General features: G+C 39.9%; 1 protein-coding gene across 11 annotated transcripts in view; it reads left to right on the top strand.

The window, feature by feature from the left end:
• Positions 1-21,538, top strand: part of FBXO38 (F-box protein 38) — a 54,426-nt gene that overhangs the window by 26,640 nt on the left and 6,248 nt on the right. For 7 of the 11 annotated variants that reach the window (XM_064596695.1, XM_064596689.1, XM_064596694.1 and 4 more), the window contains 8 exons: positions 571-741; positions 2,398-2,540; positions 3,409-3,619; positions 10,350-10,466; positions 11,785-11,964; positions 13,502-14,239; positions 19,256-19,356; positions 19,554-19,656. In XM_064596695.1, the coding sequence (XP_064452765.1) occupies positions 571-741; positions 2,398-2,540; positions 3,409-3,619; positions 10,350-10,466; positions 11,785-11,964; positions 13,502-14,239; positions 19,256-19,356; positions 19,554-19,656 (1,764 nt within the window). The remainder of the gene's footprint in view (positions 1-570; positions 742-2,397; positions 2,541-3,408; positions 3,620-10,349; positions 10,467-11,784; positions 11,965-13,501; positions 14,240-19,255; positions 19,357-19,553; positions 19,657-21,538) is intronic. The other 4 variants (XM_045903368.3, XM_045903341.3, XM_064596696.1 and 1 more) reach the window with 4 other exon arrangements.

The following is a 21,538-nucleotide window of genomic DNA, read 5'->3' as shown; positions in this document are numbered from 1 at the left end:
GGAGCACTAAAGGCCATTGGCAGAGGGAGTGCTAATTTAATGGGAATTATTTGAGTTAGAAGTCCCATTTTCTGGGGATGGGCACATCTTTACTAACCAGTACCGTGGGTTTTAAGAATGACCCTGAATTCCCAGTTTACTCTCTTCTACACATGGCCACACCTGACTCCAAAAACATGATCCTGACACTGTGAAAGAGTTACATATTTAAGATCTTATTTTTCTAAGCTAAAGCTAAGACTTCACCGTGTGAACCAATACAATATATCCTTCAGTTTTGCTTTAAGAATTTTTGCTTTTTTCCTCTTCTAAACAATTGAAAATAATTTGTTTCTGTTAGCTATCCCTTGACTTTTAATATTAATGTAAGTTTTTATTTTGCAAGTAAATGGTATTTACACCGAATACCTAACCCTAAAATTGTATTCAGACTTGAACCTGATGATGGATCGATGACACAGAACAATCATAGAGAGTGATATACTGGATGTTAAGATAAAGAATCGGCAACATTCCATGACATTTAAGAGTTGTTTTTTTTTTTTTTTTGGAATTGATTTCTCTTTCTAGGCAGAATGGCGAACGCAGATCTGGTAAAGTATGGTTTGGCTGATGTGGTAGAAAATCCTGGTATCATCACCGATATAGGGATGAAGGCAGTCAATGAAGTTTTTTCCTGTATCAAATATCTGGCAATTTATAATTGCCCCCATCTCCATAACCCATACAATTGGATCTCAGGTACTGTAGGCTTAACTATGGCTATGTCTGCCTGCTATCAAAAGAATACATATTTTTGTTTTGTGTGTGTGATATGAATTGTATTCCTAATGTAAAATGTAGATATTTTATATGAATGTTCATACAAGTGCTGGGAACCTTTGATAACCTAGTTGGAAATGTTCTATCAGTGCCTCTTTGAACTCCTGAAATTCTCTGCCTAGAAATTGGCACTGTCTAGGTTACGGATTCAACTGCCCTGATTTTTTTGTATATTTCTTTGAGCCAGGCACACAAAATTAAGGTTAGGAATTGTTGCCTGGGATATTATATTTGTTTTCTCTGACTTACCTTCAAATGGCGCACATCATCTGAAAGGACAAAGTGGGTATGTATTTAAAAAAAAAAAAAACAACTTCAATTAGGTGACGTATTTAGCATTAACTTGTGGTGAAATTTTCATTTGCCTTAAAATCTTAGGTTATTTCAGCTCTCCCCTCCCTACCTGATCCCTTGTGTATAGAAGTGTGACTTTTGTACTTGATATGTTTCCTTATATGGGGGAGTTCATTTTCCTCCCTAGAGAGTGGTACTATTTGTTACTCTTAAGGCCCTTCTTAAATACCTAAATTCATAAACCTTTAAATAAATTCAGAGCTAGAGAATTTTCAGTTGACATCCTTTTTAACCAAACCAAGCCCCCTCACTGACACCTGCACAACAGCCTCCTCTCCTGTCTGAGTTGCCTCATAAGGCTACTGTAGCTCCTTACAGAGCCCGTCTCCAGCCTCTTCTCAGGCTCTGGGCCATCTGTTGGGATTACTCATTAGAATGGCCGTGTCTCCCCTCCCAGAAGTGAAATTCTGTCCCTCGCCCAGCTGCACCAAGAAGTTAACTGGGAAATACAAACTTTAGGTTGTAGCAGGTGTAGATCACTTTAAAAAAAGAACATTTATTGGATTTTTGGTTTGTTTGTTTTCTTAAATACAGAAGTGTATAAAGAAGAAAACAAAAAATGGCCTATAATCCCATCACTCAGAACTCCTGTTAACACTTAAAAACTAAAAGTAATACATGCACTTGATAAACAATACCAAACAATACAGAAAGGTACAAAATGAAAAGTCTCCTCTTCTCAAAGGTAACCACCGTCAATGGTTTCTTGAATATTCTCTGGACAGATTATTTTGTGCATATTGCAGCCTATACATGCAGAGCATTTAAAAATGATTTATATACAGAGGACCTTATTAGGTATACGCTCTCCTGTAGCTTGGTTTTTACACGAAGAGTATGTGAGAGAGCTTTCCATAGCAAGCATACTCAATTCTCCTTCATTCTTTTTGACAGTTGTATAATGTTCTATTAAAAGAATGCACCAGCATTTCTTTAACCTAGTGTCCTATTGTTGAATAGGTATGTAGGTTGTTGAATGGATCACATTTAGATCAAGGCTGACTTGGTTTCAAGTTAATAATTCCCAAGCCATTGTCGTTTTCACAATGAAATTAGGTAAGAAGACATCATAATTTAGTCATCAAGTTTTTGAGATCATGAGATAAAATCAAAGTTATTTAAAGGAAAAGGGTTTGAAAATCTTTGTGACCTATAGCAAAATTCATCCGTAATGGAGAAAGTGTTAGTCAAACTCTCTGGCCATGTCGTTTCTCCCAACAGACCACTCAAGATGGACGCGATTGGTGGATATCAACTTAGTGCGGTGCCATGCTTTGAAGCTGGACTCCTTTGGCCAGTTTATTGAATTGTTGCCCAGCCTCGAGTTTATTTCACTGGACCAGATGTTTCGTGAACCCCCCAAAGTAAGTCACATTTGAGGGAATTATTGTTTGTTTTAATACTCAAGGAAGAAAACAAAACCTAAGTGATTTTCTTTCCTAATAATATGCCCTTACATTGTTACAATTGGACTTTTTACTCTAGCTTCAGTGAAGGCATAAAGGTTATAATTTACATGGCCCCTTGCGCTGGTAAGGGCTCTCCAGAGAAGGGAACGGTAAAAGTAAGTGGAAAGCTGTCTCTGTCAGTTCTATAAGCTGAAGGTAAGGTAAGAGCAAAGGTGGAAATTTGAGCTAGGTCAAAATGTATTACTCAAGAGTAATTAGTCGCAAGATAAAATCTCTAATTAGGAACCTCAGATATAAGTATGGAGTAGGGATTTATTTTGGAAATGTTTTACTTTGCTGTTCTCTCTTCTGTGCAGTTGAAAATCCTGGAAAACCTTGAGATTGTCTAGTTGTATGAAATATTATTTCAAAACTGCTTAACTAATAAAACTTTTTGCTCTCACTGTAATAAAAACTTAATGCTTCAGCTAGTTACCCTCTCTCTCCTCAGTTCTTAATGGTTACATTCCCACTGTGCAAGCAGTACATTATAGTGGGGAAGGCTCAGGATTGGCGGTCAGATTATTGGGTTTCAAGTCCCAGCTGTAGCACCTACTGGTCTCTTACACAGACCTCTTTCCACTGCATTTCGTCATCTAAGTCCAGACTGATAGCGCTGCGTCTTGCTTGAAGTCTTATGAGCCTCTAATAAGGTGCTTGATGCATATGTGAAAGTAGTGCTATTTAAAGATTCTTAGGTCAAGATGAAACGGAGGAATATGAAAAATGAAGTGTTCTATTAACTAACCTGAGTGAATATGCATGTGCTTTCATCTCACTTTAGGGCTGTGCTCGAGTCGGTCTGAGTGCAGGCACGGGAATTGGGGTTTCCTCGGCCCTTGTTAGCAACCAGAACTCCAACAATGACAATGATAACAATGCCCAAAATAATGCCAACATCCATGACAACAATCACCATCACCCAGATGACTCAGACGAGGAGAATGACTTCCGGCAAGACCTACAGCCAGGAGAGCAGCAGTTTGCAGCCGACGGTAACCCAGATCTTTTGTGAGCTCCACACAGAAGTGATTTTTACTTTGGATTGTATTTCTCTGACCTTGTTCTGTTTCCTTCTCCCCCTATTTCAGTTTGTCACTTTACACATGGGGGACCTGGTTGACAAGGCAAATGGGGTGGGGATGAAATGTGCCTATCTGCTGGCTTGTTTCAAAGCTATCTTTTTGATGCCTCTTGTCCCTGGACTCTGTAAGGGTGCTTACAGCATGGGAAGGACTCATGGATGCCATGGGAATTAGGGTACAGTGGGCCTTAGAGGCCTGGCCTACCTGAGAGTTAACTTTCAGGATTTGGGCGAAGGAACATCTCTTTATATCTCCCTGACCAATAGATCAGTAGATAGAACTTCATTGGGGGGCCGTTTTTGGATGTTCCTAGAACTAAAGAAAATGAAGAGCAGTCCTGTGCTAGACACTGTGTTGGGCACCTTTCATATACCTTTCATCATTAAGTCTTCACAAACACCCACCAAATTAAGTACATGAGCCAATAAAGACCTGTTGGATTTCACTTATGTAATTACCCATGCATTCTTCAGTATTGACTGAACTCCTGCTGTATCCAGCCCATGTGCTCTTGGGCTTCATATGCCCCTCTGTTGGGGAGTGAGGATGAAAGGAAATTGTTTTCTTACCAAATTTTCCAGTTTCCCAGTTGGCCCTCAAGAACTGGAAAAGGAATCTTTCAAGCTATCTTGTTTTCATTGCCCCTTCACTCAATTCTCTTGGACACAGTGATTACTGAGAAATGGGGTGCCCTGACATGTTGTACCTGCTTTCATCATGAAAGCAAACTGTGTATCGAGCATCCTTTCCTTTAGGATTGCTCTGAGTATGTAGGGCCTGATCTAAGAATCATCTCTAGGCATTGTCTTCACCTTACATGTTCTCTATAGAACTCTCCATTTTGGCTCTTGGCAAAGTCACCAGTGACTCTCTTGAGAACACTAGTAGTCATTTCTCCATTTTCGTCATGTTTGACATCTGAGCAACATTTGTCATTGTTGCCCGCTTCTCCCTTCCTAAGTTAATTCTTCTCTTGGCATCTCCAAAACTGTTTTCCTGGTTTTCTTTGTGTCTCACTGGAAGTGCCTGCTCAGTTTCCTTTGCTTACAGCACCTCCTCTATTCGACTTTGGTCCTTGATCTCCCTGTTTCTCTCTATACGTTTTCTTTGCATAAGCTCCTTCAGTCACATGGTTTCAGTACCAGCTATATGATAATGAATTCCAAACCTTTGTTTTCTACCTTCTGTCTTCCGACTTTTTGAAATAAATATGGTTATATACAACTTCATACTTTTTATTTCCACACGAGTACTTTTAGGCATTTCAGACTTATGGTTATACCTCTCCCCTGACATCTTCCCCCCAAAATACAAAAACAGAAGTGCAGAGCTAACAGGTGCTAGGACTGAAGGAGGGAGAATGAGGTCAGGTATTGTCTCTCCACCTTACTCTCCCTGAGTGCTGTCATATTTGTCCCTGGTGCCATGAGGACCTGGACTTCAGAGTACACAAGACCATCCATGGGAAACTGTTAAAGCAGCTTCAGTGCAGAGCTACCCAAATCCTAGGAACCCAGTTGTGGTTGGAGTGGATGCACTGGACAGACTATAGTCTCCACTGGAAGTTACATGGCCATAGGCTTCTCAGTACAGAATGGAGAATGCCTGCCATTATGAAATCACATACTGGTGCAGCAGAGACCAAAATGTGTGCAAGAACACTATATTTGATTTGTAGGAGAGAACAGTGGAACTTAAATCCACTAACATTGGAAACTAAGGTTTCAGGAGATGAGAGACTTGCATACAGACCACATTTTGAGATATAGTATTGTCAGGTACATTATCTTTAAATGCTGTTAAAGGCTGAGAAGCAAAGAAACTGCATAAATGCCAAGATTGAAGAATTAAACAGCTTCAACCAGAGGAAGGCTCAGAACACCAAAGATGATGGTAGCACTTGTAGGGAACTGCAGATTGCCATAAAACATTGGTTCCACAGATCTCCCTGAGTTGGCAGTGTATTTATTTGTATTTGTTATTACATTACATATCAGGTCCGTTCCTCTAAATAAAAAATGAGGAGCTGGAGAAAGGCTGTGTGACTTTTGATCAAAACCAGGGGTGGAAAGAATTCAAATACAAAAGAGAAGCAAAAAAAGTTTTCTTAAATAGTGGTACAGAGATTCAAACTAAGAGGGATCAGTGGGACCTGGTGTTTGTTGAAATGACTAACATTGATGCTTCCACTCTTTAGGTATGATCTTGATAATTTAAAAATACTTGAAAGTGGTATTGATATGTTGTTAATTTAGAATTTTAAAACTTTTTGTGCATGGGCCTCTACTTGGTCTTGGAATACCACCAAAATGAAGCAGAGGCCCCCACTGTTTCTTTCCCTGTTACATTTAACAGCTTGTGTAAAGTAGCAGAGTTTAAAAGAAGGGCATTGTATAATTTTAAAAATAAAATTTTATTCATGCAAGTTAAGTGGCTCTGTTTATAAACTGCTATAATAAATCATGGGTGTTTTTCAGCGAACATTATTATTAAGGTAATACTTAATTTCAAAAATATGATTTTACTGCTTTACAGAGTATTGATTTATCAGAATATTATACTTCGTTAAAGATATTATCATTCTTAAGATTTGCACTTCCAAAATTCTTAAGATTTAGAATGCTTTATTTTGGGCTAGTTATGTTAATTGAAAATTTAAGTTCACTACCTGCATTTTACAGCACTCTAAAACAGAGGAATAGATGTTCATATTTTCTAACAATTCACATTTGCCTAACATAAAATTACCATGTGTCAAAATCATACTTCTCTAATTGCTAAAGCATTTTGCTAAATTATTTTAATATAATTACTTTTGAATTAATTATAACCACAAAGCATAGTTTTGCCTCTACATCATTTTACTAAGTTTCTATCTTGGTTTAACACATAAATCCCAAGTACTTACTACTTTTAAAAATGATGTGCCCCTCTCCCTCCCCTCACCACTGCCCTCTGCCCCCCGTTAATCTAAATTAGCCTAAGTGAAATTGCTCTGCAGCTTTTATTTTTGGTAGTGGTTCTCAAACTTGAGTGCATCAGAATTACCTAGAAGACTTGTCAAAACACAGGTTGCAGGGTTTAGCCCTCAGAGGGTCTGAGTTAGTACGTCTGGGTGGGGCCACATAATTTTCATTTCTAACAGGTTCCCAAGTGATTCTAATGCTGCTGGTCTGGGACCACAGTTTGAGAACCATTGATTTTGGAAAATCCTTATATATGAAGTCTGAGGGTAAACTACAGTGTGAAAAAAAATCACAGTAAATGCATTTTGTTTTATATTGGGCAGATGATTGTCAACCACTAAATAATACATACAAATCATTTCTTAAGACAGTGAGTTCTCCTTTATTTTATAACATTTAATAAAGGTTATGAATTTCTAACCAGGCTTTGTATAAAAGAGACCAGTTAATACATTTGTGTAAAAACAGCTCAAATCCATTAAGATTTATAGTTATGTTTTGTAAGAGGATTTTTTTTACAACTGAAATAACATTTAAGCTGAACAAAACATTTGGTAAACGTTGATATTTGATTAAAAGATAGCTTACATAATTTCTGTAAGTTTAAATCATTCTGAAAAAAATTTACTGCCCTAATGATAAAATATTTTGAAACAAAAAAATCTAAACCAAGATACCCCAAGGGTATCGCCGTCTCATTTACTTACCGGAGACAAAAATCAAGATGTTCTCTTTTCTTTTCTTTACAGCCCACCTATCTATTCTCCATGGCATTGAGTCCTTTAGCAAGAACTTGTTGACTGTCTTCAAAGCATCTTGCCATTCAGTCTACATTCTCCTTGCCTACTGTACCACCATTGTACCACATCTTTTTTTTTTTTTTTTTTTTTTTTAATCTGAATGCTTTAATACGTTTCAAACTGGTCACCCTACTTTCTCTCTTGATCAGCTAAAATTAGGTCTTAGAGCAGCCAGGGCTGTGTTGTTGAAACATATACCAGATGACGTTGTTCCCTTACTTCAGACTTCCCAGTAGCTTCCTACTGCCTTAGGAGAAAATCCAGTTTCTTGATTTGGCCCATAAAAACCTATGTGGTCTGGCCCGTCCTCACTGTGTGCTACTCCCCACCTCACACACTACGCTCATTGCATGACGAGCTCGCACCTCTGTCACACCAGCTGCTGCCTCTTCTCAGGATTTCACCGCTGTTTCTCAGCACCTAGGGACAGTGACACATTGCAGTAGCTGCTTGATAAATATTCAAAGGAATGAATGCAATGAAAGAAGTTAAATATATCGGGCGCCTGGGTGGTTCAGTCGGTTAAGCGTCTGCCTTTGGCTCAGGTCATGATCCCGGAGTCCCTGGATCGAGTCCCGCATCGGGCTCCCTGCTCGGCAGGGAGTCTGCTTTGGCCCTCTGACCCTATCCCCTCTCATGTGTTCTTTCTCTCTCATTCTCCTTCTCTCAAATAAATAAATAAAATCTTTAAAAAAAAAAAAAAAAGAACGAAGTTAAATACAAAGAAGCTTGTGGATATTCTATTAAATACCTCCAGCAGGTTAGCCTGGCAACCTAAAAAGCTGTTGCTCAGCAGCTTTGGAGAACCTTATCACATAGGTATATGAATGTACTTCGGTTTTAGTAATTCCCCTCTGCATATGAGAAATAATTCTAAGCTTTTTAGCAAGACTTTCTAAGCTTTTCATGGTCTGGGACCCAGGCTACTATTTTAGCCTTGTTTTCTTTTACACCCTCATCCCAATACAAACACTTGTTCTTTCTATCACTGGAATACTTACTCTCCTGGAAAAGGTAGCATGCTTCCTGGTGTTTAGGAAATGTCCCCTTATATCAGTGAAAACTTCCCTGCCCAACAGTTGTTCCTTTTTGGTCCATATTCCCCTTTCACTTGGACTGCTGTAGCACTTAGCGAGTCTCTTCTGACCTAATTCTGCGTATCCGACATCTCTGTTAGAACGTGTGCATTCTCTTTGAGAGCAGAGCTTATAAATTTCCCATCTGCTCCTTGTCCCTGTACTGTAGCAGGCTCAGGAAGCAGACCTCAGTTCACATCCTTGCAAATTACTATCCCTTTTAAGCCTCACTTCCCTCAGCTGCATAAATGAGGCTAGTATTAATGTCCTTGTGAGCTTGCCATAAGGAATAAATAAGGTAATGTATATAAAAACCTTTAGCCTAGAGCCTGGCATAGAGTATGTACATGATAATTCTCTTCATAACTGTTCATAAGAATTGAATGAAAGAAGAAAATCGATTGGCTTTTATCATGAAAGATTTGTAGGCAAGGTCAGGCCTCCTTTGGGCACCAAATGAAATATAGAAAATTGAGGTCTAAAGCTGGGCAAGAATGTAAGATGGGAGACTATTCAGTAAGGGGGAGTGTGCTTTGGTGTATATTAAAGGCCAAAGCAAATCCCCTTGCCCCCACAATATCTCAAATTTTACTGTTGTATATTCCAGAGACATTTATCTGAATGCTGCCTTTCTGTCGTAATCCTGTTTTGCCTTGGTTTATTTGTTAACTGAATTTGCCTTGTCTACGTAAGTAGATTCTTCAGTTTTTTCAGGAACAGGATCTTGTTTTCTCTTTTGTTGGTTTATTCATTTCATCCAAATGGTTGGTTGGTTGGTTGACTTCCCAGCAGTAGTCCTTGAGCACCCCTAGGCTTTGAGAATATAGTGATGAACAGGCTGGACACAGTCTCTGCGGCCCGCTAGGTCATGGCCAGACTAAGTGGAAGGGTAGTATGGTTATTGCCCTGACTCAGACTGAGATCACGCACACAAGCTTAGGTTGTAAGAGGGTACTAGATTGACTGCCTTGAATACTGATTTGAGGGACTTGAATTTAATCTTATAAAAAGCTGGCAAAGCTAGGAATTGTTTTATTTAGGGTTCTCTTGGAAAAGTGACCATTTTATCTTAAGAAGATAGAGTAAGCTAATTGAAGGTTATTGGTCTGAAATTACTCACTGTGCTCATCTTCTGGAAAGATAGAAATAAAATCACACGTTCCCATTCACTGTTAGGCGCTAATAACAGTCACGAATTCTTTGATGTAGAACATTTGAGGGATAGTAAAATGTTAAAAATGCGCTTAGTGTATTTGTTCGTAACCCTTGTCCTGTGTTAGCTAAAAATGATACCATAGGCTCCAGAGAGTAGGAGAGGAAATGTACCGTTTGAGCTTGCCTGCTCAATGCATCCTGGTGTAGCTGGCAGATACCAAAAGACTAATTGCTTGTAAAATGATTGTGAGGTCTTTCCAGTAGCTGGCCCTCACTCCTGTCTGGCAGATTGCTTAGAGGGAGGCCCACAGTTGCCTCCTAGAGCCATGCCTGCTGACATCCTCAGGATGAACATGGTGCTTTCTTCTCTCCGCCGCATGCCCTTCTCCCTGCTTTCATCTTACGGTGATGGACTGGCTCCACCGAGTGCTGCTTTGCCATCGTGATTTCCTCTCCCATGGAATGATTGGGCACTTCCTGTTCTCGTCTGTATAATGAAGCACTGTTATAGGCTGTTCTTCCAGCGTGGGCCTAATAATCACAGGGCTGTTCGTTTCTCAGGGGTGCCACAGATTTGCCGCCCATTGTGGTTTTTTTTAGACCTCTCTTGGTTTCACTTTGACTGTGTTTATTTCTGTTGAAGCATTGAACGAGATGGAAGACATGGTCCCAGAAGACGGAGAGGTGGCCGTGAGTGGACAGGAGATGGCAGCTCGCAGTCAGGCTGTTATCCCTGTGGATGTTGACGAGGAACAAGCAGGTAATCATGTGACTTCCACATTTGTGGTTCTGAAAACTTGGGCCCCACTCTAGTGAAGAAAGTAAAACACTAAGAGTGATTATTTTTTAACATTACAGTTAATGATGTGTTACATGCTATTTATTATTGACACCTGTATTATGTTGATGTTCTCCTTGCACATATACGTATCTTACTAAGGGTTGTTTTTTATTTTTTCTGCCGGGCAGCAACTCCTTTTTCTATATTGGTGTTCACACGTGTGTGTGTGTAGAAAGAAAGCACTCAGATTGTTGATGGAGAAAATAAATGACCCGATTAAATAGTTTGCTTGTCCTCTTCCTTCATTTTGGTGGGGAGGAGCAGGAGTGGAGAGGTTGACCTGGTTTAGTTAACAGACCAAGACCTCGTCTCTGTTTGCCCCTGGCTGACTTACAGCAGGCTTATATAGAGTCATAAGGCCCTTAAAGATTACCTGATACAGCCCTCTCTACTTTACAGATGGGGAAACTAAGTCTTTCAGAATGAGTTTGAATAATTTGCCTAAGACCATTCAGCCAGTCTTACAGGGACAGCACTGAGATTAGAGCCCAAGTTTTCTTACTCCTGATCTGTTGGAATACTAATTTGTCTTTGAATTGAAAATATCTTTTAACTATCCTTGTTTTAAGTGTCTTACAGATGCAGTCACTTATTCAACAAATATTTATTGAGTATTACTCTGTGCCAGGCATTGTACAATGTGACAGAAACAAGACAGGCAAGGTTCCTTGGAGCTTACAGTTTATCGGTGGAGTGAACTTCAGTCATTTGTCAGAGAGACTTGGGTCATAAGACTAAACGTTTACAACGTGTACTGCCAAGCAGAGAAGACACTTTTTACACATACATAAATACTCAAATAACCAAACTGTAACATGCATCTAGCCTCTCAAGAACATATCTTGCTACATCTAATGAGAAGGACGATACTCTCGAACGCAGAGAGCTCACTACTCCTATAGGTGTCTGAGGTTCATCTTCACTTGCTTTGTCTTCATCCATACATTTGCAAAATTGGGAAAGTAGGCAATTTTTTTAAATGATTATTATGACTTTGTTGGTTATTTTTAGGATGATTTATGTGACTTCTTCAAATAGTGAAGGTCCTCAAAGGGGATGCCATATGATCTTCTATTTTGATCTGCCTTTAGAAATGTGTATATTCCATTAACATGAGTGATAAGGGAGGCTACATAGAGCCAAAACATCTCTGTGAGCCCAGATCCCTGTAAATAGTACTTGAAGTAAAGCCTTTCTTGGCAAAGAGTAACTGTCAGGCTTGTGCTTTTTGTTTTAGGACCCAGTGGTCTTCAGCGTGTAGTAAAACCAACCCCAATTACTGTTCATGATTCAGAGAGTGATGATGAGGAAGACAGTCTAGAACTCCAAGAAGTCTGGATTCCTAAGAATGGTGCTCGGCGTTACTGTGAACGCGAAGAAAAATCTGGAGAGTCTGTGCAGTCCAGGGAACTGTCAGGTGAGAGATAATGTCTTGCTGGGACTGGTTAGTGGGAGTCATCGTGAGAACTGACAGACATACTTGACCTTTATATAATGTGTCCCTACCACAACCTGTGGTGCAGTTAACATTTCCTTATGGAATGTGACAGGAGGCGAGAAGGGCAGTAGCCCAAGGGAGAGGGGAGTCAGGGTGGCACTCTTGAGGGCAGGTGTAGCACAACAAAAATACTGTGGAATCAGGGTTCAGGGAAGAGAAGATGTGAGGATTGTGACTTCCACAGTGGAGGCTTTAGGAACTTGCGGCATCAGGGTATCAGGGATTAGCGAGGGGCCTGGGCTTCCTTCACGTGGGGGGAGGACTCCCGAGGCGTCCAGAGCAGTGAGCAAACAACCACTCTGCCAGCTGATACTCTGTCCAGTTGTGCTTAGTCAATGTTCGAGGCTAGTTTGGTGCTTGAGGGAGTCCTGCAGTGTGTTCTTATAATCCCTGCCTCCCCTTACATCCAGTCAGCAGCCTCTACCATTTGTCTCACCAAGAAACTATGAATTCTCTTAATTTTCTTAACCTTCAGTTCATTCTTCTTCCTTGTCTTTCCTTCCCGTCTGTTTCTCAGAACTACGTGCATACCACTTTGAGCAAAGGATGAGATTTTTAAAAATTGTCCACTAATTTCCCTTGGGTACCCTACTCCTTAGTATGTTTGAATGTTGGGTATACATTTAACACTGGCCCTGAAATACATAATCACTTCTGTGTGTGGAAAGCTTATTAGTTCTTTAGACTTGGAATCATTTACTAACCAATGACTGATTACTCCATTCTTATTTTATTCCTTTTAAGAAATTCGGGTATTTTCACACTGTGGTTGAAAGGATCTTTTTTGAAAACTAAAATTTAGGGAAAGGAATGTGACCAGCTGGCTAGCCTAATGTTTCCTAGGAAGTTCAGTTTCTGAATTTAGAAACTAGGTCTGTCAGCCAGACAAAATCTTATTTCAGTATCCCTTTATATGTTCATTGAGCCTTACTGTGCCCCAGGTACTGTTAGGTGCGGTGAGGGATGCAGAGATGAGTAAGTCATGATCCCTTTCTCTCTAGGGAACCTCTAGTCTGGTTGAAGAGTCAGGCCAGAAATCTCGATAATAGTATCACAGGGCATAGCCTACAGGGGCTTTGGGGTGGGGGCACAGGAGAGATTGAACAGAGGTGCAAGGCTAAAGAATTGGTGAGAACAAAGGTCCGGAGATAGTATGGCAGGGGTATGTTCAGAGAAGAGTTTGGGCTAGCGTGTGGTATGTACATAGAGGGGCCAAGAACAGAAAGCTAGTTCGGAACTAGATGGTGGTGGGCCGCGGAGGCTGAGCTGAGGAGAATAAAGCAGGTAGGCGCTACAGACCATAGAGCCTTTTTGAGCAGCTGAGTGATGTGGTCACCATTATACTTTAGGAAAATTAGTGTACATTGTTTCCTGTTCCAAATTTACTCTTGCCTTTTGTCCAGAATTTGTACTGAAATCTTTTCTTTTCCTCGGGCCATTCTTCTTTTTCTATAAGCAGTAAGTGGAAAAGGCAAGACTCCACTTCGAAAGAGGTACAACTCCCATCAGATGGGCCAGTCGAAGCAGTTTCCCCTCGAGGAAAGCAGCTGTGAGAAAGGCTGTCAGGTCACCAGTGAGCAGATCAAAGCCGATATGAAAGCAGCTAGGGATATTCCTGAAAAGAAAAAAAACAAGGATGTTTATCCCAGCTGCAGCAGCGCCACCGCCAGCACAGTGGGAACCTCCAGCTCACACAGCACTGCTTCTCAAAGCCCCGACTTTGTAAGGACGGTGAACAGCAGCGGCTCTTCCGAGCCTAGCCCTTCAGAAGTGGATGTGTCCAGGCAGTGTGTCTGCTCCCCCGGTGGGTCAGAGGACTCTGAGGCCATGGAGGAGGGTGATGCAGAGAGTTCTGTCTGCCCCAGATGCTGCTGTCACAGGCCCCAGGAATCCCAAAGGAGAACTAGCAGGTGTTCTGATGAGGAACGTCCTTCAACCAGCCGAGCCTGTGTTGTGAATGGCCCGGATGGTACGAGATCCGCCTTTTCCTTTAGGACTCTGCCACAAGGGGGGTCTTCAGGCCCAGCACATGATGAGAGGACTAATGGGAGTGGCTCTGGGGCTACAGGTGAGGACAGGAGGGGGAGCTCCCAGCCTGAGAGCTGTGACGTGCAGTCTCATGAAGACTACCCTCGGAGGCCCCTAACAAGGGCCAGGAGCAGACTCTCCCATGTACCGCTGGTATCTGAGTCAGGTATGACAATGCTGCCAGGACTAGCAACTGCAGGGTAGGCCTTGGCAGGGGCATGAGCTCGTTCCATAAGTTTTCTTCCATAAAGCCAGTTTGGCAAATGGAATTCTGTGTTGGGGTTCTGTGATCATACAGAGTTTGAACTAATTTTCAGCAGTGGTGCGGGTGGGGGGAAAGCATGTGAAAGATCTTGTAAAACCTCCAACCCAGGAAAACTCAAATAGTTCAGCCTCTGAGGGAAACAATAACTGTGTCTATTGACCCTAAATACGATACTGATTCTGATGTCTAAGTCCCAGTGTAACTCTGCTCCCATCCCATACTTAGGGAAGTTGCAACTCTTAGTGAAGCTTTAAACCTTAGCCAAAAGGTAAGGACCTGAAGTTGCTGGGGCTGGGGAATATATCATATGGGTATATACCCCTCTGTCTGCCTCTGCACTACTTAGTAATTCTTTCTGAAATCTAGTTTTGCTTCCAGTTAGGTTTGCCAGGAGATAAGCAGGTAAGTAGGTAGTTTAGTTGAGAATTATTTTTTGTGAAGATATACTCAAAACATATATATGTATATAATTTCATTGATAACATTTATAATGTGTATGCCAAGGCATTGGATTGGATGGGGTAAGCACGTTTCTCAATCATAGTTCTGTTTATATTTCTGACCTTATTTTTAAGTAATCTCACCTGCCTTTATTAAATCATGAATAGCTATCAATGAATAATATATTTTAATTTTCTCCAGGTCTCCCTTAATTTGAAAATCTTAAAATTAGCTCTAGAATGCGGAGTTAGTGCTTTTTTTTATATACTAAATAGAGCCAATCAAATCACGTGGAGCTAAACTAACAAAAATAAGCTTTCATAAAATAAATATGAGACCTTAATTATGTGCTAATCATAGTAGCTTAAACTCAAAATATGAGTTTTATTTAAACATTTCATTATGCTTTACAAACACTAGTTCTGCCATATGACGAAAAATACATTTCCCTTGAATTTTAAATGTTTTATTGTATCTTTTTTTTTCTTATACATAGCGCAAAATTCACCATTTTAACCATTTTGAAGTGTACATTTCATTGGCATTAAGTACGTTCACGCTGTCGTGCAACCATTACCACCATCCATCTGAACGTTTTCATCCTCCCAAGCGGAAACTCTGTGCCCATTACACAGGAACTCCCCGTGACGACGCCTTTTGTTGCATGGTTTTTCATGTTTCTCAAGCCAGATCTACTTGTTTACCTTTATGATTTATTTCTCTCTTTGCTGCTGTGGAAGTATGCATGGTTCAGCTCTTTGGTCATATCTTCTCATTCTTTTATTCATTTGCTTATCTTAGCTCTTTATTTTAATCTGTGGGAATGAACTTAATTTTTTTTATTCCAAATTGTCACTGAGTTGTTTCAATGCTGTTTGTTGGCATCCCATTCTCATGTCATTATTTTGAAATGCCTTTTTTTATTGTGTACCTTAGATAAACTTAGTTTTGTCTCTGGGCACTCTGTTCTATTCCAGTGTTCTGTCCTCTTTATTCTTCTTCAGAATTTCCTTGGCTAGTCACACATTTCTCGTTTATTTGTATAGTTTTTTATAATAATTTTTGTCAAGCTCCAAAAAATCTTGGGGTTTTTTTGGAATTCCATTACATTGATCTACTGAAAAGACAATTGTCATTTTTACAGCATGGAGTCTTCCTATTAGGAACTGTTTTGTCTCTCATTTTGTCTTTTGTCTCTTGGTAAACATTTCAGTTGTTACTGTTTTGGGGGGGGGGGGTTGTTTTTAATATAAATACTTCATTTTAACCCTAGGGGACTTTTGACTTCTTTGTTGTCTCATGCCCTGCTACCCTGTTTACCATTTCCTTCTGACTTGTTTCAGGTCTAGCATTTTTCTTAGGTTAAAGAATTCTCTAGAACTTAAAAAAGACATCTCATTTTTACTTTTTTAGGTAAATTATATCTGTTATCTTGTAATTTTTTTCAATTTGAGAAGATTTCTAATGTGTATGTAGCTAATTGTACAGTAGGTAAATGATTAACTCATATTTTTTCAACAATACAAATGTCCATTTACTTTCAGTAACGGCTTTTCTGGAGAGATGTCAAAGTGCTGATTTTAGTATTATCTGGATCTCTTTTGGAAAGAACAAGTTATTTGAGTGGCTTTCAACTTGCTATTTTTGATCTAGCATGTTTTTGATATCTCTTGGCCATTCTGCTCTTCAAAGTTTTAAGGAGAAAAATCCAAACTATGATAAAGGAACAAAACTTGATTGAGTGTTATGGATTTTTTAAAAATCACTTGTTCAAAGAAAATGTTTGAGTTTTTAATTTGGTTTTCGATTTATGGCCTTAATGTTGTGTTAAAACCCTGTTAGAAGCTAACATAGTTATCTTGTGAATTCTGATTTTGGGAATAAATACCTGTAAGTTGTTCTTTGTATCCTCATTGTATACTTTATAAAATAAATATCACAAAAATAACTAATTGGATTATCAAAGAATAGCATTTAAGATTAATATGGTATGGTTCTCATTGATACTAACCTCTTTCCCTGACACCCCAAGACTGAATTGGTTTGTTTTCTGTGTTTCTGTAGCATCTTCTACGCCAATGTTAACTATACTGTGTTGTAATTCCGTGTTTTACTGTCTGTCTTTCCAATAGACTGAGCTCCATGAGGGCAGGGACAGTGTCTGCTTGTTTGCCATTTTATTCCCAGCTTCTAGCACAATGTGTTACATGGTATGGGGCTCAGTGAATAATTGTGAACTTAAATAAGTGGTAGGAACCAACATATGAGGTATGTTGATGCTGGTGGATGTATGAAATCACTAAGAATTATCCCTAAACAAAGAGGGAGGCATGAGAAAAAAACACGGTGAATTCTTTTTTTCTTTTACATTGGGAAGCCTTTGTTTTTAATGCTTATCTACATGTAAAGTGTGACTCTGTTTTATAATTTCTCTTAGAAAATATGAGCTGCCAGTTTGGGTACTCTGCAGAGCAGGAAATTTAACTTTGAACCCCATGTTCTGATCAGTTAAGGGAGAGAGCATTGCAGGAAGGTGAAAAGTTTGAAAATCAGATAATAAAAAGAAAATGCTAACTGAAGATTCAAATTTCAACACTGTCGTAAAGGAATGGAGGCAGACCTGTTTTTTGTTAGTTCATTTTCATTTTTCGGGTACTGGGAGACAAACCAGTTCCTATTATTGGTTGTAATAGGTGTGTGAATTTTATCTGTCATATGAAACGTGCTACCTGTAGCAGATTCCTCGTCAATAAAGATAATTTAGATTTTGCATGAAGTTCCTTCAGGAATACTATGGAAGAAGGCCTTCAGTGGGTTGGCTAGATCAATAGTTCTCATCTTTTCCGGAACCCCAGGGTTTTGTTTGGGTTCAGGGTCTTTAGAGGAAGTTCGATGGGTAGAACTCTTAGGCTCCCTTTTAAAGCTTTCAACCAGAGTAGCTGCTTTCAATCGGTTTGCATAGTAAGATTTCATAAAGTTTTCAAATGGTAGAGGAAAGGTTCTGGTATGTAAAAAAAAAAAAAAAAAAGGTACTTGGATTAGATCTCTAGAGTTCCCATCTAACCCAAGCCTTTGGGAATTTGCTATATTTGTACCTTGTTTCCCTATCTTTCTTTCTAATCCTCGTTTGAAGTTACAGAATTACCAAGTAGGATGTTTGTAATCTAGTGGTGGTCTCTGAAGGCAATGTGGTGAGATTTTTCATGAAGATCAGCCTTACTGCTTTCAATAAATGCTGTGCTACAGAATGCTTGTCAAAAACTGAGGACAGTGATTTTTTAGTGTCTTGTCTTAGTATGGATATGTATTTGTTAAAGTTTTAGAGAGGACTTCAGACCTTGCCTTTAAATAAAATCAACATAGTATTTGCTCTTATAATTAAACTGCCAGGTTTTAGAACAGCACTAGTAAATGAGTTAGGGCCTTACTAACCAGGATCTGGCCAGATAAAGACTACAGGTTTTCTAGCGTAGTGACTGGTGCCAGATTGCCTGGCGTTGCCTCCTCATTCCACCACTTACACCGTGGTGAGCTGTTCTCCCGTCCTATGTCTGTGTCCTTATACGTAAAAACGGAGAATAATCTCTCACAGAGGGCTGTTTTAAGGATTAAATTAGTTATTGCGAGTAAAACCCTTAGAAAAGTGCCTGACGCACAGTAAGCGCTCAGTAAATATTTGCTACCATTGTTGCTCCATTTCCGCATCTGTAATGCACTCCTTCATTCAGTGAATGTTGAGTGCCAATTCGTTCAGTAAATGTTCATTTGAGATCACTGCTAGTGGCTGACATTGACACAAAGGTGAAATAAGGCAGTGTTGTTGCCCTCAGGGAACTTTAAGTGGAGAAACAAACAAAGTGTGCAGGGAATTACAGAACCACTTACAAGGTTTGGGGGCCCAGGTAATTTGTTAGAGCAGGTGGTATTTGAGCTGGACTTTTCAGGAATGGGTAGAATTTCAAAAAGTGAATTCAGGAAAGGTTCGAGGCAGAAGGAGCTAGAATGATTTTGGCTTCAGGTGCTCTGGCGGTGGCAAATGACTAGGACATGGTTTGGAATAAAATTGAGAATAGGCCTTGAAAGGCCTTGAAACATATTTACTAAGCAGTAGTTAATAATTTAAAGTTGTTCAGCAGGAAAGTGGTGAGTTTAATCCACCAATAGTATTTAAGATGGGTTGGTAACTGGAGATAGGAATGTTAAGTAGATTGTTGATACGGCCAAGGTATGAGAAGGGAAATCCTATTTGATGTTGACCGGCTTGAGATAATGGAGGGTGATCTTGTTTTGGAATAGTCAGTTGGAAATAGCAGTCATATTGTGTTGGGATATAATCTGATGATACTCTATTGGGAACCAAGTCATAGATTTGAAAGTTGCCTTGATAGCATTATATGCAATATGCAGTTGAATGTGTTCTTTTGACAGAAAGAAAGCTAAAGCTAAAATTTGGATTTTCCTCTTGCCTTTTTCTAGAAGTTGCCAAAACAAAGCCACGTCATGCCATGAAGCGGAAGCGGACAGCAGATAAGTCCACCAGTACCAGTGATCCTGTGATTGAGGATGACCATGTGCAGGTGAAGGAAAAAACCCCACTTAACTTTCAGTTCAGCCACGTTCCTGAATAATGACTAAAGTTTCCATCTTTATCATTTTTTTGCCCTAAAAGAAGAAATTGGTAACAGCTCCTTCTTGTGTCAATGAAAACATTTAAGCTTTAAAAAAAAAAAAAGTCTGCAGAAAGACACATCTTTTAAAATTTCTCTCCTTGTAGGTCCTGGTATTAAAATCCAAAAATCTTGTTGGAGTCACTATGACCAACTGTGGAATTACAGATCTCGTGTTAAAGGACTGTCCCAAGATGATGTTCATCCATGGTATGTATTTAGGCCTCTGTCATACACAAGCATCACGAATGAGCTTAAAGAATTAAAGACTCCTAAATAACTACAATAACATTTCTTTATTTTTTTCAATGGAATCATTACGTTGGATTATTTCTAATTCTGTCCTTGTTCTAAAGTTCTCAAGCAGTTCCTCCATAGTATTTGTGAGGGAATACATGCAGAGACTTCATCTTTTAAAACAGCCCCTCCTTTGCTTTCCTCCAAACAATAATTGCTACTTGCTCTGACAGAGTAGATTCACAACATGGGTGGGCTTTGGAGTCAAATAGATGTCAGCTTGAATCCTGTCTCTAACGTTTGCCACACTATATGATGTTGTTCGTGTTTTGTGTTCGTGTTTTTGTGGGGAGTGGGGACTGTGCCTTATGTGTTTAACGGCTCTAGTTTTGATTGACATCGTTGATCAGAACTTCAGTTCCTGGCACATTATCCTCACTCAGAATTATGTTTTTGATACCTATCCATGTAGAATTACGAAGATATGACAAGTGTTTTGCCTTGGACAAATTATATAGTTTGTTCATTTTTTTCAATTTGTAAAGTGTACATAATTATGCCTACCCTATATACACATATTTGTGAAGATTAACTACAATAAGTGCATGTGTGTGTCTATGTATGTATGTACACATATACATAGTGGAGGGTCTGACCCCTAACTAAAAGGTTACCTAATGTTAGTTTGTATTATATTTGTACTACGGTATCAGGGGCTTTCATTTCTTTGCATTTCTGTGTTACTACTAGTAAGCAAAGCAAAGAAATCCTTACCAGTTTGTCGTACACTAGGAGAATCCCGGAAAGAAGAGAGAAAACTAAGATTTAAACACTACCTCTCTCCTGAATTCTAGAAAACTCTAGACCCTATGTTCACCCTTAACAGGTGATACTTTACTCCATTCCAGTCAACAGAGTCTTAAAATATCTACTAAATGACCATCTCCTATTGGACTTTTCCTCCTAAAACAGAATCAGGGGGCCCTTCAGAAGCCCAGAGGTCTTAACAGCAGGGGAGCCCAGCCTGGCAGGCAGCACTGTCCTTGCTCTCCCCTCTGAGGTCTGAGACTCTGCTTCGCAATCTTTTTTTTTTTTTTTTAAGATTTTATTTATTTATTTGAGAGAGAAAGAATGAGAGAGACAGAAAGCACATGAGAGGGGGGAGGGTCAGAGGGAGAAGCAGACGCCCTGACAAGCAGGGAGCCTGATGTGGGACTCGATCCAGGGACTCCAAGATCATGACCTGAGCCGAAGGCAGTCGCTTAACCAACTGAGCCACCCAGGCGCCCCATGCCTCGCAATCTTTGAGCTGCTTTGACTTCCTATTCTTTTCTCTGTTCATCTCTTGGAGAATCTCTTTTTCACCTCTGCTGTTAACTCTGAGGATTCATTCCCCCGCTATCTTGTCTAAACCTAGTGATGGATCACATGGCTTCAGGCCCTGCCTTTTGTTTGCCCTTAAACCAAATTGTTTAGCTCAGCTTATCATGAGACCAGGGATCCTAGATAAGTAGCTCTGTCCCTAGACACCTGCGAACTGAGTTAATGGTGGGCAAGATGACTAATTGAGGTCCGAACTGACCTCAGCCTTGTCTGGTTTTACAGTGCAGAGCCATTGATCCCGTATCGCCATCTGGTCCTCTCTCTTTTCCTCCTTTCCTGTCGCCTGCCCTGCTTCCCCTTCCTCCTGCCAGGTCACAGAAGGAGAAAATGAGTCAGAAAGGCAGAGACTTGCTTAGCCCTCCAACATCAAGTTAGTTATAGGGCTAGATTGCTCAGGAACGTGACATTGTGTCAAGGATGTTATAGAAGATGTCTTTATGAAATGTTGACGAGATCAAGCATATCAGCCTTA

This window comes from Mirounga angustirostris, unplaced genomic scaffold (genome assembly GCF_029215605.1).
Source record: "Mirounga angustirostris isolate CCGP_5_RB_7025 unplaced genomic scaffold, mMirAng1.0.hap1 SCAF_7, whole genome shotgun sequence".
NCBI classification, from domain to species: Eukaryota; Metazoa; Chordata; class Mammalia; order Carnivora; family Phocidae; genus Mirounga; species Mirounga angustirostris.
The sequence above is the reverse complement of the archived record's forward strand: the minus strand, read 5'-3'. Positions and strand labels throughout refer to the sequence as shown.